The sequence below is a fragment of the Argopecten irradians genome, chromosome 11, assembly GCF_041381155.1.
Source record: "Argopecten irradians isolate NY chromosome 11, Ai_NY, whole genome shotgun sequence".
Taxonomy (NCBI): Eukaryota; Metazoa; Mollusca; class Bivalvia; order Pectinida; family Pectinidae; genus Argopecten; species Argopecten irradians.
This window is the reverse complement of record NC_091144.1, coordinates 297,038-313,536: the sequence shown is the minus strand read 5'-3', so window position 1 is coordinate 313,536 and position 16,499 is coordinate 297,038. Positions and strand designations below refer to the sequence as shown.

The 16,499-nt window shown below is 39.7% G+C and overlaps 1 protein-coding gene across 6 annotated transcripts in view; it reads right to left on the bottom strand.

The window, feature by feature from the left end:
- Positions 1-16,499, bottom strand: part of LOC138334237 (uncharacterized) — an 89,169-nt gene that overhangs the window by 65,745 nt on the left and 6,925 nt on the right. For 2 of the 6 annotated variants that reach the window (XM_069282853.1, XM_069282854.1), the window contains 2 exons: positions 6,710-6,907; positions 5,973-6,206 (listed from right to left, as the gene is read on the bottom strand). In XM_069282853.1, coding sequence (XP_069138954.1) covers positions 5,973-6,206; positions 6,710-6,907 — 432 coding nt within the window. Of the gene's footprint in view, positions 1-5,972; positions 6,207-6,709; positions 6,908-8,144; positions 8,964-16,499 lie in introns of those variants that run through there. The other 4 variants (XM_069282856.1, XM_069282855.1, XM_069282851.1 and 1 more) reach the window with 4 other exon arrangements.

The following is a 16,499-nucleotide window of genomic DNA, read 5'->3' as shown; positions in this document are numbered from 1 at the left end:
TTTTGTAATAAAGTATATTTTATCTCATACTGTCAGGGATTTAGAGGGGTTTCTATAAGTTTAATCCATTTTTTCTAATTACGGTTAAATTTTTCTATGTATTTATTACCTTTACCAATACTAATATATTTCTGAATATCATAATTTTCCTTTATAATAGATTTTAATGATGCTACAGACAGGTTTTGTTGAAAACACCTAGATCTAAAAATGTACTGTTTCATAATTAGTAAAATCAGATTATCAATTTAGTATTATCAGATATATTTGATTGTTTTGTAAGCCTGCAAATATATATACTGTTAGTCTGTTTAAGATCATCATCGCGAGTGACTGACAACAGATCTAGAGCCATGCATGTGTTCTAAATCGTGGCTTAATAGCACGTAAACTGACAATTGTACTGCCTTTGAGGCAGATGCCATTTGAATAGATTATCTCCTAATATATTGTTTGATCATATGATTAAATTGCTAGTAGTTACATCATAAGTAATGTACATGTCGTCGGTAGTGCGTAGGCTCACATGTAACGTAGACACACACAGAAGCTTCGGTACATGTCATTTCAGTACATGCGGAAGTCGTTTCGGTATCATAAAGTGAATATGGCGAAATGACTTTAAGTAATCTGGATATTAGAAAACTAAAGAAAACAAAACAGTAAAAATGGTAAAAATATAGTTTGACAATGGATCAACATTATTAGGTACATTTGTATGCACTGCAGTTTTACATGACATTTAATAATTGCTTTTTAATGCTTAGGCTTAAGTTACTGTACAGACTGGGTTGGTGAGGTCAATATAAATGTTAACAATGAAGATTCATTTCACTATTTTGCTGTGTTGTGTATAGTGATAGTTAACTACTGCGTAATAATTAGGATGCCGACTGGAATCATCATTCAGATTGACCCCCGTTATGAAAATTAGCATACATGTATAATATCACACTGACCCGTTTAGCCATGTCATATACGGTCATGTCATCAATTTTGTTAGACAAACACTATTGTGGCGTCGCAGATATTAATGACGTCTGTGATGTTGTTTGATTATCTCGATTGATAGTCGAATCCATGCCTGATTTCGCCACATTTACATAAAACAAAATTGAAAATACATGGAATCCAAACCAAATTTTGACCCAGAGCTTAGGCCCTGACTATTCTCTCAAGGATTCAATATATCTAGAATTAACTAATAGTAAACAACAAGAATATTTGTAAGATTTTTCCTTGTAAAGGAAGTTGTCGATATCTTCTTGGTGCCCCTGATTTAGTGGTCATTTATTGAGGTCAAGGTGCGCTTTAAACTAAGCACCATATGGATGCCCTTTCTTCCTGTCGGAATCACTGAAGTTTTGACTATGTTTTGATTAATACTAGTTATGTGATAAATAGAACTTACACTCATGGCTACATTATTTGAAATTTATTAAATTTAGATTTATAAAATTTGATATATCACGAGCCTTTAAAGATATTTTGACATTTTACTTCCAAAATAACAACAGTTTTTTCTGTTGTTTTTTTTTTAAATATCATACAGTATTTAGGTAAAAGGACATCTAGTTATAAAATTCACTATACAATAGTGAATGTAAAACTTGTAACAGCCTCATCAGTTTAAAGCATTTTAGAAACCAGATAAATCTTGAATTTGAGAAATGTTTTCCAATTTTTTCTAAGATTTTTTTTGAATTAATTGAAAGCCATTTCGGATAAGGTTTAGACATTTTAAATATATGATTTGCTTGCTCTTGAAATTTTTTTTATCTGTAATGAATAACACTTGGAAACAATAACTATTTTAAATACTAGTAGTACCTATATATAGGTAATCTTCCTCAATATAAAATATGCTGTGTTATATATTCATGTAAATGATGAATAAAACAAAAGAGAAGCATGGTGGGTATACCAGGTAATTCATATCTGCGTATGTACAAAAGCTACAAATAAATTCTTAATGTGATGATTTATTTAACTGATTTTCATACCCATCAGCAGTATCACGAATTTAAAATAATTTAATTACCTGGTACCATATGTGTTTCCAATTCGAATGTAGGATAGAGGTCTCTTTTCTTTTTTTACTAGTTTAACATACTATTAACAGCCAGGGTCATTTAAGCACGTGCCAGGTTCGATGGTGGAGGAAAGCCGGAGAACCCGGAGAAAAAACACCGACTGTGCTCCACATGGGATTCCAACTTGTGACCCAGAGGCGGACGGCTTGTGGTAATATGCCGGGACATCTTTACCACTCGGCCACCATGGCCCAACGAATAGAGTTCTCATAAAAGGTCTCATCAATGTTATGATAATTAGAAAGATTGACACCTAATATAACCCATTACCCTAATTGCCCAACATGAAATTTCAAGTAGTATTATACATTTCCAAGCCAGTTCTTGATTAAAGCATTATACTGTTAAATATCTGATGTAAGTGTGATCAGATGCAAATATACCATCTGGGGTTGAGCATGGCAACTGACTTAAAAGGGTACGTTGGTTTAAAAACTTTAAAATTAAAAACTTTATATTCTTTAAAGGTTCACATGAACAGTTTTATTGGGATCAGATAAAGGGAGGTAATTGGCTAATTGTTTATTTTTAAATGTATATTTTCTAGCAAAATGTTCAATATCACTAAAAGAATTGCGAAAACAGAAAACATTATGTTTTGTTATGGATTGAGTATTCGGTCAGAACAATATTGTCTATATTGTGACAATTTGTTTGTCTACATGAGGAAAAATAGTTTCTTTTTGATAAAATGGGGGTAACAGTTACTGCAAATATTGAAAAATATAGAAAAGCTCCAACGAAGATTAGAACATCATCACATAGATTGTACATAGAAAAAAGCCGGTGGCATAAGCCTAATCCAATTCCAGTCGATTTGAGATATTGTTTCAATTGTGCAAAAATTGAAGATGAACATCATTTTATCTTGGAATGTCCTATTTATGTAGATATTAGATAAAAACTGTTAAAAAAGAAATTTTGGTTTAGGTCTAATATGACTAAATTTATAGATCTCTTGACTTCATAACATAGTAGCATTGTTGAAAATTTAGCTATCTTTGTTCACAGAGCTAATGAAGTTAGAAATTCAATATTATTTGATAATTGATATATTTGATGTGTGTATCCTTTCGCTGATTTCTTTTTGATTTATATATATAGTGTACATCCTTTTTCCAGAAAAGTCTGTTTACCATTGTCATGTCTGTATTAGTTTTGCACAAAGGCTTTTTAGCCTATTTGCTAAATGAAATAAAGATAACATGTATTAAATGAATTCTGGTTATTTTAACTTGATTATAGCAATAGTGTTATTTTGGTGTTTTTTTTCTCTGTAAAAAACTGTTTAATATTTCTTGTTCTCTAAAATTGTATGTATTTGTAAGAAATTGAGTGTCCAGCCTGGATATATTGTCTTTTATTATCATTGATTTTACTTATTAAAAATCAATCAAAATAATGAATTATATGGTACCCCCCTAGGGACCTGAGGGTTTGGGTAAAAAGATGTCAAATAGGCTAAAACTTCAACAATCTTCTTCTAAAATTCTGAAAATGGTAGAATCAAATACTCTTCATAGATGGAGTCACGTTTCCCCCTGGGGAGGGGATCAAGTTTACTATTATTTATAGGTAAAACACATTTTTGAGCATTATTTGGTCATTTGTAATAGAAAATGAGTCAAATGTTGTCAGAATTAACAGTATGAGATGGCCATTGAATCCTATTAACAAATTTTCCTTTACTGACCCCCAGGGACCTGAGGGATGCGGCTAAGGGGGGTCAAATAGGATAGGCTAAAACTTAAAAAAAACTTCTTTTGAAATTCTAGAAACGGTAGAATTAAATCCTCTACATAGATGGAAAGGCTTTCAAGCGCTTTTTATGACGTCATTATCATTGTGACGTCACAATTTCCGTACCATCGATCACGGAAAACGGATGTTGAAATGGCTTTTCCATCCATGACGGTAACGGATGATTAATTCATTATAGATACAAAATCCTTTGGAATTTCATTGTAAAATTGTAACCAAATATATATTTAAGCATTTAGTTGTCATCCATAGCCAATATGAATGCAAACTGGGTAGAGGCAAATTCCATGAAGCGCGCTATTTGTTACCAGGGAGAGAACTTACATAGGCATTGCCTTTGTCCAATACCTTTTCAATTTAATTGAAATAATTTTTTGTTGAAATTGAAAGCGGAAATGTAATACAAGTCATTACTTATTATTATCAAGTCAAATTATGCTTTTATCATTTTTTTTTATTTTCGTCCGTATATCGCTCTTATATATACGGACGACTTCTGTGAGCTATTTGTGCTGTGTGTCCTTGGTATAGTATATTAATGTGAAAGTGGAATCCTTGCCATTCTATAAGTGAATTATGCCGCTGAAATCACTATACATCACAGCAAACAGTGATGTGTCAAATTTAGTCACAATCATACACAGAACTCTATGCATAGTAGCGATATAAAGGAACTTTAGACGAACGGCGCATCCTTGTATAAGCTTATCCGTCATTTGGGCCACGTAAAATACGAAAACTGCAATCAATCACCTATATAATCAATATATTTCGTAATTAAGAATATTAATTTGTTATACAAGTATATATTTACACTTGCTATGCTTGGTCACTATACGCTAATACTAGCCGATTTTGTTTACCATAACTGCATGGTAACATTGAACTTTGAACTTGCGTAAGAAAATGTTCTATGCAACGTAAAAGGACTACTTTTTTTAAACAAACACATGGCTTTGTTTACATTTTGATGCAACATTACGTGTATATTGTTGTTTTTCATAGAATTTTGGAAAAATGTAAACAATAAATACATGTTTTATATTTATATATGATTCAAACAATTTTTAAATTAACAATTGTATACAGAAACGGAAAAATATCCCGACCGGGGCGACGTGCTTTCATTTTTGTTAAAAATGATGGGTGTCAAATGTTAACATTACCTCTGTGTCTGTGTTCGTCATACGATCGAGTCTTTTGGGTGGACGGGCGTGAGACCTTCTGATAGAGGTCAGTTATAAACATATCCTCTTGTCTTTGTTCTTTGAGAATTTAATCATGTGTATTATAAAACATGCACCGCTAGTAATCCACGTGTTTGACAGTTACGCGTCACCACAAATACATTATATCCATCGAACACAAGTTGTTCCATCTATAGCCTAGATGGCAATGGATATAAGCGTAGATTATATAATCACATGGCTCCGAAGGATGTAATATCGTCAAGTCAGACGACAATCTCAAACAAATTTAGCTACTTGAACACTGGTGTTTTGACAACTTCGGAAAACTCCACTGTGTAAGCGTGCGTCAGCCTCGCCTCGCTGCACAATAACGGTCACCGAGTTCACACATGTGGCCGAGAACAAATACTTTATGTTATTACGCTATATATGAACTTTTTGCAAAATTTAATACCTACTTAAAGTTCTGATCTGATTAAATAAAAGTATCTCTGAAATTTACTCTGTTTGTCATGTTTATTTTACAATAAAATATTGAACTTTTTTGTCGTCGCGGATGAATAATTCTACCTTACGTGCAGCGTCATCATTCGCTGTTCAATTGAGTAAGCTCCTCCCACTTTTGACCGACTTTTATTGAATAATTACGTCACTTTCAAATGATGATTTTATTGCATAAAATATCAATAAAAAGTCGTGTGAGTGTAAATATAGGGATTGGATTCCATTTTTATGTTAACCATGCTTGTATGGAGCAATTCCTCTAAGAATATATTCAATATTGGGCGCTAACGCGCCCCATAGAATATATTCTTAGAGGAATTGCTCCATACAAGCATGGTTAACATAAAAACGAAATCCAATCCCTATATGTTTGATACTGAAAACGATGGGTTTTTCCCAAAGAATAAGAATTATCTATAATTACCTTCACTGTCCTCAAATGTTATGATAGCCCAGTCTCGATTGAAGTCCACTTTAACAATGTCACCACCCCCAGACATTCTTTTATTCTCAAAAAACAATGTGAGATTCTCCTCTGTGGTCTGGCGTGGTATTCCTGTCACTTTTATCATCCTCGACGCTTCTTCCTTGAATCGCTCAACTACAATCTGTTGATCATCCAGGGATAAAGGTGATTTCTGCAGAATACGATCAACCACTGAAATAAGAAATAAAAAATGAAAATATTAAAATAAAAAAATAATAAAAAATTGAATATGCGGGTATTTTAAAACTGAAAAAAATAACAGCAGGTAACAAAAAAAACTGTAATTTGGTATTTTTGACTGAGTTTCCATGGTAACAGAAAACACCAAAAGTTGGAAGGTCCGCAACAGCAAAAGGTACAACTAGGACACTTGTCTGATATATAAAATAGTTTTATGGTGCTGCGTTGAACGGTTTTGTAGTTATAGCCAGGAGACAAAAAGAAACAGTAATTTGGTATTTGTTTACAAAGTTTTCATGGTAACAAAAAAAAACCCATTTAACATGGAAGGTCCACAATAGCAAAAGGTACAACTAGGGCATTTGTCTGATATATTAAGAAAATGTCCTGGATCTGCGTTAATTAGCGGTTTTGGAGTTATAATCGTACCAAGTGGAATATTTCACGCAAACAACTTCATTGATGTCATTAATCTTTCTTAGAATGTTTCTAACCTTCTGGGTTTTCAAATGTTATGACTGCACAATCACCATGATAGTCCATTTCTTCAATATCACCACCTCCGCTTCTCTTTTTATTTTCAAAAAAACATGTCAGAAGCTCTTTAGTGGTCTGTACTGAAAATCCTGTGACTTTAATCATTCGTGTCGGGCCTTTTTCCCCTTCTTCCTCCTTTTCAACATCTGGCGTTACTAATAATAATTAAAATTCGATAATCCATAAACAAAAAATCAAAGAGAGTTTTTTCTATCATCAGCCTTAAACCTTTTACATGTAAAAAAACAATGTGTTTTTTACGAAAAGCGTTAACTATATATTCCTATCAGTGTTTACCTCTACTGAACTTATTCGCCATTTTGTCAACGAAACTAATAACATATATCTTATTGAATACCAAAGTGGCATGGACATGGTTTTAAACATGTATTTATTTCTCTTAAATCGAATTTCGATAATATCTATCATACTGCCCCAATAGTAACAACTAAATCCGTGAAGAAAATAGTATTTTAATCAAACTATATAGTGTTACCCCTTCAAACTCATCTAAACTTCCAGTAGTAGTAATCTGCATATCAAGTATCACCAAGCCGTCCTTTGTATCTGTTATCAGGTAAAATCATTATACCTTAATGTAAAGTAGCTTATTACTTATACTGTACACATTTTCTCACAATATATCAGCATTAGGCAGGTAGATGATTCATTTTAGATGTAATTAAAGAAAATGAACATAGCTATGTAATTAGCTATGTCTGTTGATAAGTAATGTCAGAGAGGAGTAATTAAATCTAGACATTGACTTGTTTTTAAGTTTGAGAAATATTGCTTTTCAGAACATGTACATGTTGACGTCACACTCTAGTAAGAATTCACGCGGTGAGAAATTACCAGAAGCAGGGTTTTATGGGCGTCATGAGAAAATACCAGAAGCAGGGTTATTCGGTCGCCATGAGAAAATGCCAGAATCAGGGTTGTACGGCTGACATGAGAACATACCATAAGCAGGGTTATATGGCCGCCATGAGAACATATCAAAAGCAGGGTTATATGACCGCCATGAGAACATACCATACCATAAGCAGGGTTATATGGCCGCCATGAGAACATACCATAAGCAGGGTTATATGGCAGCCATGAGAACATATCACAAGTAGGGTTAGTCGGCCGTCATGAAAAAATACCAGGGCTATACTGTCGCCATGAGAACATGCCACAAGCAGGGTCATACGTCCGACATGAGAACATACCACAAATAAGGTTATACGGCTGCCATGAGACCATCCCACAATAGGGTTATACGGCAGCCATGAGAACATACCACAAGTAGGGTTATACGGCCGCCATGAAAATATACCACAAGCAGAGTTATATGGTCGCCAGGAGAAAATCCCACAAGTAGGTTATACGGCCGTCATGAGAAAATACCAGATGCAGGGTTATACGGCCGACATGAGAACATACCACAAGCAGGGTTATATGGTCGCAAGGAGAACATACCACAAGCAGAGTTATATGGCAGCCATGAGAACATACCACAAGTAGGGTTATACGGCCGCCATGAAAATATACCACAAGCAGGGTGATATGGTCGCCAGGAGAACATCCCACAAGAAGGTATACGGCCGTCATGAGAAAATACCAGAAGCAGGGTTATACGGCCGACATTAGAACATACCACAAACAGGGCTATACTGACGTCATGAGAACATACAACAAGCAGGGTTATAAGGCCGCCATGAAAATATACCACCAGCAGGGTTAAACTGCCGCCATGAGAACATACCACAAGCAGGGTTATACTGCCGCTATGAGAACATACCACAAGCAGGGTTATACTGCCGCCATGAGAACATACCACAAGCAGGGTTATATTGCCGCCATGAGAACATGCCACAAGCAAAGTTATATGGTAGCCATGAGAACATCTCACAAGTAGGGTTATACGGCCGTCATGAGAACATACCAGAAGCAGGGCTATACTGTCGACATGAGAACATACCACAAGCAGGGTTATACAGCCGACATGAGAACATACCACAAGCAGGGTGATATGGCTGACATGAGAACATACCAGTAGCAGGGCTATACTGTCGCCATGAGAACATACCACAAGCAATGTTATATGGCCGTCATGAAAATATACCACAAGCAGAGTTATATGGTCGCCAGGAGAACATCCCACAAGTAGGTTATACGGCCGTCATGAGAAAATACCAGATGCAGGGTTATACGGCCGATATGAGAACATACCACAAGCAGGGTTATATGGTCGCAAGGAGAACATACCACAAGCAGAGTTATATGGCAGCCATGAGAACATACCACAAGTAGGGTTATAACGGCCGCCATGAAAATATACCCACAAGCAGGGTTATATGGTCGCCAGGAGAACATCCCCACAAGAAGGTATACGGCCGTCATGAGAAAATACCAGAAGCAGGGTTATATTGCCGACATTAGAACATACCACAAACAGGGCTATACTGACGTCATGAGAACATACAACAAGCAGGGTTATAAGGCCGCCATGAAAATATACCACCAGCAGGGTTATACTGCCGCCATGAGAACATACCACAAGCAGGGTTATACTGCCGCTATGAGAACATACCACAAGCAGGGTTATACTGCCGCCATGAGAACATACCACAAGCAGGGTTATACTGCCGCCATGAGAACATGCCACAAGCAGGGTTATACTGCCGCTATGAGAACATACCACAAGCAGGGTTATACGGTCGTCATGAGAACATACCAGAAGCAGGGCTATACTGTCGACATGAGAACATACCACAAGCAGGGTTATACAGCCGACATGAAAACATACCACAAGCAGGGTGATATGGCTGACATGAGAACATACCAGTAGCAGGGCTATACTGTCGCCATGAGAACATACCACAAGCAATGTTATATGGCCGTCATGAAAATATACCACCAGTAGGGTTATACTACCACCATAATAAACATACCACAAGCAGAGTTATATAGCCACCATGAGAACATACCACAAACAAAGTGATACTGCCGCAATGACAACCAAGCGGAGTTATATGGCCGCCATGAGAACATACCACAAACAGGATGATACTGGCGCCATGAGAACATGCCACAAGCAGGGTTATATGGCAGCCATGAGAACATACCACCAGCACAGTTATAAGGCCGCCATGAGAACATCCCACAAGTAGGATTATACGGTCGTCATGTGAAAATACCAGAAGTAGGGTTATACGGCCGACATGAAAACATACCACAAGCAGCGTTATATGGCCGACATGAGAACATACAACAAGCAGTGTTATACTGCCGTCATAAGAATATACAAGAAACAGGGTGATAATTCCGCCATAAGAACATAAAACAAGCAGGGTTATATGGCCGCCATGAAAATAAACCACCAGCAGGGTGAAACTGCCGCCATGAGAACATACCAGAAGCAGGGCTATATTACCGCCATTTAAATATATACCAGAAGCAGGGTTATACTACCGCTATGAGAACATACCACACACAGGGTGATACTGCCGCCATGAAAACATACCACAAGCGGGGTTATACTGCCGCCATGAGAACATACCAGAAGAAGGGTTATACGGCCGTCATGAGAACATACCAGATGCAGGGTTATACGGGCCCCATGAGAACATACTGGAACAGGGTTATACGGCCGCCATGATAATATATCATGCGCAGGTTATATGGCCGCCATCAGAACATACCAGAAGCAGTGTTATATGGCCTCCATGAGAATATATCAGATGCAAGGTTATACGGCCGCCATGATAACACACCACAAGCAGGGTTAAACTGCCTCCAGTGAGAATATACCAGAAGCAGGTTGATACGGCCGCCATTAAAACCCTACCATAAAAAGCAAGTTATAAAGCCGCCATGAGAACATCCAACAAGTAGGGTTATACGGCCGTCATGAGAAAATGCTAGAAGCAGGGTATAACGGCCGCCATGAAAAGATACCACCAGCAGGGTTATACTGCCGCCATGAAAACATACCACAAGCAGAGTTATATGGCTGCCATGAGAACATACCACAAACAAAGTGATACTGTCGCAATAAGAAACATACCACAAGCAGAGTTATATGGCCGCCAAGAGAACATACCACAAACAGGATGATACTGCCGCCATGAGAACATGCCACTAGCATGGTTATATGGCAGTCATGAGAACATCCCAAAAGTAGGGTTATAAAGCCGTCATGAGAAAATACCAGAAGCAGGGTTAAATGGCCGACATGGGAACATACCACAAGCAGGGTTATATGGCCTACATGAGAACATACATCAAGCAGTGTTTTACTGCCGTCATGAGAATATACCAGAAAAAGGGAATATACACCAAGCAGGGTTATATTACCGCCATGAAAATATACACCCAGCAGGGTTATGCTGCCGCTATTAGAACATAAGAGAAGCAGGATTATACTGTCGCCATGGGAACACACCAAAAGCAGGGTTATATTGCCGCCATGATAACATACCAGAAGCAGGGTTATACTGCCGCCATGAGAACATACCACAAACAGGGTTATACTGCCGCCATGAGAACATACCACAAGCAGAGTTATATGGCCGCCATGAGAACATACCACAAGCAGGGTTATACTGCCGTCATGAGAACATACCACAAGCAGAGTTATATGGCCGCCATGAGAACATACCACAAGCAGAGGTATATGGCCGCCATGAGAATATACCACAAGCAGGGTTATACTGCCGCCATGAGAACATACCACAAGCAGGGTTATACTGCCGCCATGAGAACACACCAGAGGCAGGGTTATACTGCTGCCATGAGAACATACCACAAGCATGGTTATACTGCCGCCATGAGAGCATACCACAAGCGGGTTTATACTGTCGCCATGAGAACATGGGTGATACTACAAACAGGTGATACTGCCGCCATGAGAATATACCATAAGCAGAGTTATATGGCCGCCACGAGAACATATCACAAACAGGGTGATACTGCCTCCATGAAAACATACCACAAGCAGAGTTATATTTCCGCCATGAGAACATACCACAAACAAGGTGATAATGCAGCAATGAGAATATACCACAAGCAGAGTTATATGGCCGACATGAGAACATACCACAAGCAGAGTTGTATAGCCGCCATGATAGCATACCACAAAAAGGGTTATACTGCCGCCACGATAACATACCACAAGCAGAGTTATATTTCCGCAATGATAACATACCACAAACAAGGTGATAGTGCCGCTATGAGAATATACCACAAGCAGAGTTATATGGCCGCCATTAGAACATACCACAATCAGGGTGATACTGCCGTCATGAAAACATATCACAAGCAGAGTTATACGGCCGCCAGGAGAACATATCATAAACAGGGTGATACTGCCGCAATGAGAATATATCACAAGCAGGGTTATATGGCCGCCATGAGAACATACCAGATGCAGGGTTATACGGGCCCCATGAGAACATACTGGAACAGGGTTATACAGCCGCCACGAGAACATTTCATGCGCAGGGTTATATGGCCGCCATGAGAACATTCCACCAGCAGGATCATACAGCCGCCATGACAATATACCAGAAGTAGGTGTATACGGCCGCCGTGAGAACATACCACAAGCAGGGTTATAATGTCGTCATGAGAACATACCACAAGCAGGGTTATACTGCCGTCATGAGAACATACCAAAAGCAGAGTTATATGGCCGCCATGAGAACATACCACAAGCAGAGGTATATGGCCGCCATGAGAACATACCACAAGCAGGGTTATACTGCCGCCATGAGAACATACCACAAGCAGGCTTATACTGCCGCCATGAGAACACACCAGAGGCAGGGTTATACTGCTGCCATGATAATATACCACAAGCAGGGTTATACTGCCGCCATGAGAGCATACCACAAGCGGGTTTATACTGTCGCCATGAGAACATGGGTGATACTACAAACAGGTGATACTGCCGCCATGAGAATATACCATAAGCAGAGTTATATGGCCGCCACGAGAACATATCACAAACAGGGTGATACTGCCGCCATGAAAACATACCACAAGCAGAGTTATATTTCCGCCATGAGAACATACCACAAACAAGGTGATAATGCAGCAATGAGAATATACCACAAGCAGAGTTATATGGCCGCCATGAGAACATACCACAAGTAGAGATGTATAGCCGCCATGATAGCATACCACAAAAAGGGTTATACTGCCGCCATGATAACATACCACAAGCAGAGTTATATTTCCGCAATGATAACATACCACAAACAGGGAGATAGTGCCGCAATGAGAACATACCACAAGCAGAGTTATATGGCCGCCATTAGAACATACCACAATCAGGGTGATACTGCCGCCATGAAAACATATCACAAGCAGAGTTATACGGCCGTCATGAGAACATACCACAAACAGGGTGATAGTGCCGCAATGAGAATATATCACAAGCAGGGTTATATGGCCGCCATGAGAACATACCAGATGCAGGGTTATACGGGCCCCATGAGAACATACTGGAACAGGGTTATACAGCCGCCACGAGAACATTTCATGCGCAGGGTTATATGGCCGCCATGAGAACATTCCACCAGCAGGATCATACTGCCGCCATGACAATATACCAGAAGTAGGTGTATACGGCCGCCGTGAGAACATACCACAAGCAGGGTTATAATGTCGTCATGAGAACATACCAGAAGCAGGGTTGTTTTGACGCCATGAGAAACATATCACGAGGCAGGGTTATATGGCCGCAATGAGAACATACCAAAAGCAGAAGTATACGTCCACACCATGAGAACATACCAGAAGCAGTGGTTGTACTGCCGCCATGATTATATACCAGATGCAGGGTTATACCCGTCGCCATGAGAATATACCAACAATCAGGGTTATACTGCCGCCATGATAATATACCACAAGCAGGTTTATACGGCCTCCGTGAGACCATACCACAAGCAGGGTTATAATGTCGTCATGAGAACATACCACAAGCAGGGTTATTTTGACGCCATGAGAACATAACCAGATGCAGTGTTATATGACCGCCATGAGAATATACCAGAAGGGTTACACGGCCCCATGAGAACATAGCAGATGCAAGGTTATACGGCCGCCATGATTATATACCAGAATCAGGGTTATACCCGTCGCCATGAGAACACACCACAAGCAGGGTTATACTGCCTCCATGAGAATATACCACAAGCAGAGTTATACTACCGCCATGAAAACATACCATAAGCAGAGTTATAAAGCCGCCATGAGAACATCCAACAAGTAGGGTTATACGGCCGTCATGAGAAAATACTAGAAGCAGGGTTATACGGTCGCCATGACAACATACTACAAGCAGGGTTATACTGTCGCCATAAGAACATGCCACAAGCAGGGTTATATGGCTGCCATGAGAACATACAACAAGCAGGGTTATATGGTCGCCATGAGAACATACCACAAGTAGGGTTATCCAGCCGTCATGAGAAAATACCAGAAGCAGGGTTATATGGCCGACATGGGAACATACCACAAGCAGGGTTATATGGCTTACATGAGAACATAATCAAGTAGCATTTTACTGCCGTCATGAGAATATACAAGAAACAGGGTGATAATACCGCCATAAGAACATACAACAAGCAGGGTTATACGGCCGCCATGAAAATATACCACCAGCAGAGTTATACTGCCGCCATGAAAACATACCACAAGCAGAGTTATATGGCCGCCATGAGAACATACCACAAACAAAGTGATACTGCCGCAATAAGAACATACCACAAGCAGAGTTATATGGCCGCCATGAGAACATACCACAAACAGGATGATACTGCCGCCATGAGAACATGCCACAAGCATGGTTATATGACAGTCATGAGAACATACCACAAGTAGGGTTATACGGCCGTCATGAGAAAATACTAGAAGCAGGGTTATACGGTCGCCATGAGAACAAACCACAAGCAGGGTTATATGGCTTCCATGAGAACATACCACAAGTAGGGTTATAAAGCCGTCATGATAAAATACCAGAAGCAGGGTTATATGGCCGACATGGGAACATACCACAAGCAGGGTTATATGGCTTACATGAAAACATACATCAAGCAGTATTTTACTGCCGTCAAGAGAATATACCAGAAAAAGGGAATATACAACAAGCAGGGTTATATTACCGCCATGAACATATACACCCAGCAGGGTTATGCTGCCGCTATTAGAACATACCAGAAGCAGGACTATACTGCCGCCATGGGAACATACCGCAAGCATTGTTATATTGCCGCCATGAGAACATACCACCAGCAGGGTTATAATGCCGCCATGAGAACATACCACAAACAGGGTTATACTGCCGTCATGAGAACATACCACAAGCAGAGTTATATGGCCGCCATGAGAACATACCACAAGCAGGGTTATACTGCCGCAATGAGAACATACCATAAGCAGAGTTATATGGCCGCCACGAGAAACATACCAAACCGGGTTATACTGCCGCCATGAAAAAATACCATAAGCAGAGTTATATGGCCGCCATGAGATCATACCACAAGCAGGGTTATATGGCCGCCATGAGAACATATCACAAACAGGGTGATACTGCCGCCATGAGAACATACCACAAGCAGAGTTGTATGGCCGCCATGAGAACATACCACAAACAGGGTGATACTGCCGCCATGATAACATACCACAAGCAGAGTTATATTTCCGCAATGAGAACATACCACAAACAAGGTGATACTGCCGCAATGAGAACATACCACAAGCAGAGTTATATGGCCGCCATTAGAACATACCACAATCAGGGTGATTACTGCCGCAATGAAAACATATCACAAGCAGGGTTATATGGCCGCCATGAGAACATACCAGATGCAGGGTTATACGGGCCCCATGATAACATTCTGGAACAGGTTATACAGCCGCCATGAGAAACATATCATGCGCAGGGATATATGGCCGCCATGAGAACATACCAAAAAGCAGGTTTATATAGCCGAATGAAAATATACCAGAAGAATGGTTATACGGCCGCCATGAGCGTATACCAGATGCTAGGTTATACGGCCGCCATTAAGACATACCACAAACAGCCATGAGAACATACCACAAGCAGGGTTATACTGCCACCATGAGAATGTACCAGAAGCAGGTTATACGGCCGCCATTAGAACATACCACAAACAGCCATGAGAACATACCACAAGCAGGGTTATACTGCCGCCATTAGAAACATACAACAAGCAGGGTTATAATGTCGTCATGAGAACATACCACAAGCAGGGTTATTTTGACGCCGTGAGAACATACCAAAAGCAGGGTTATACGGCCGCCATGAAAATATACCACAAGAAGGATTATACTGCCGCCATGAGAATATACCAGAAGCAGGGTTATATGGCCGCCATTAGAACATACCACAATCAGGGTGATATTGCCGCCATGAAAACATTCCACAAACAGGGTGATACTGCCGCAATGAGAATATATCACAAGCAGGGTTATATGGCCGCCATGAGAACATACCAGATGCAGGGTTATACGGGCCCCATGAGAACATACTGGAACAGGGTTATACAGCCGCCATGAGAACATTTCATGCGCAGGGTTATATGGCCGCCATGAGAACATTCCACCAGCAGGGTCATACTGCCGCCATGACAATATACCAGAAGTAGGTGTATACAGCCGCCGTGAGAACATACCAGAAGCAGGGTTTTTTGACGCCATGAGAACATATCACAAGCAGGGTATATGGCC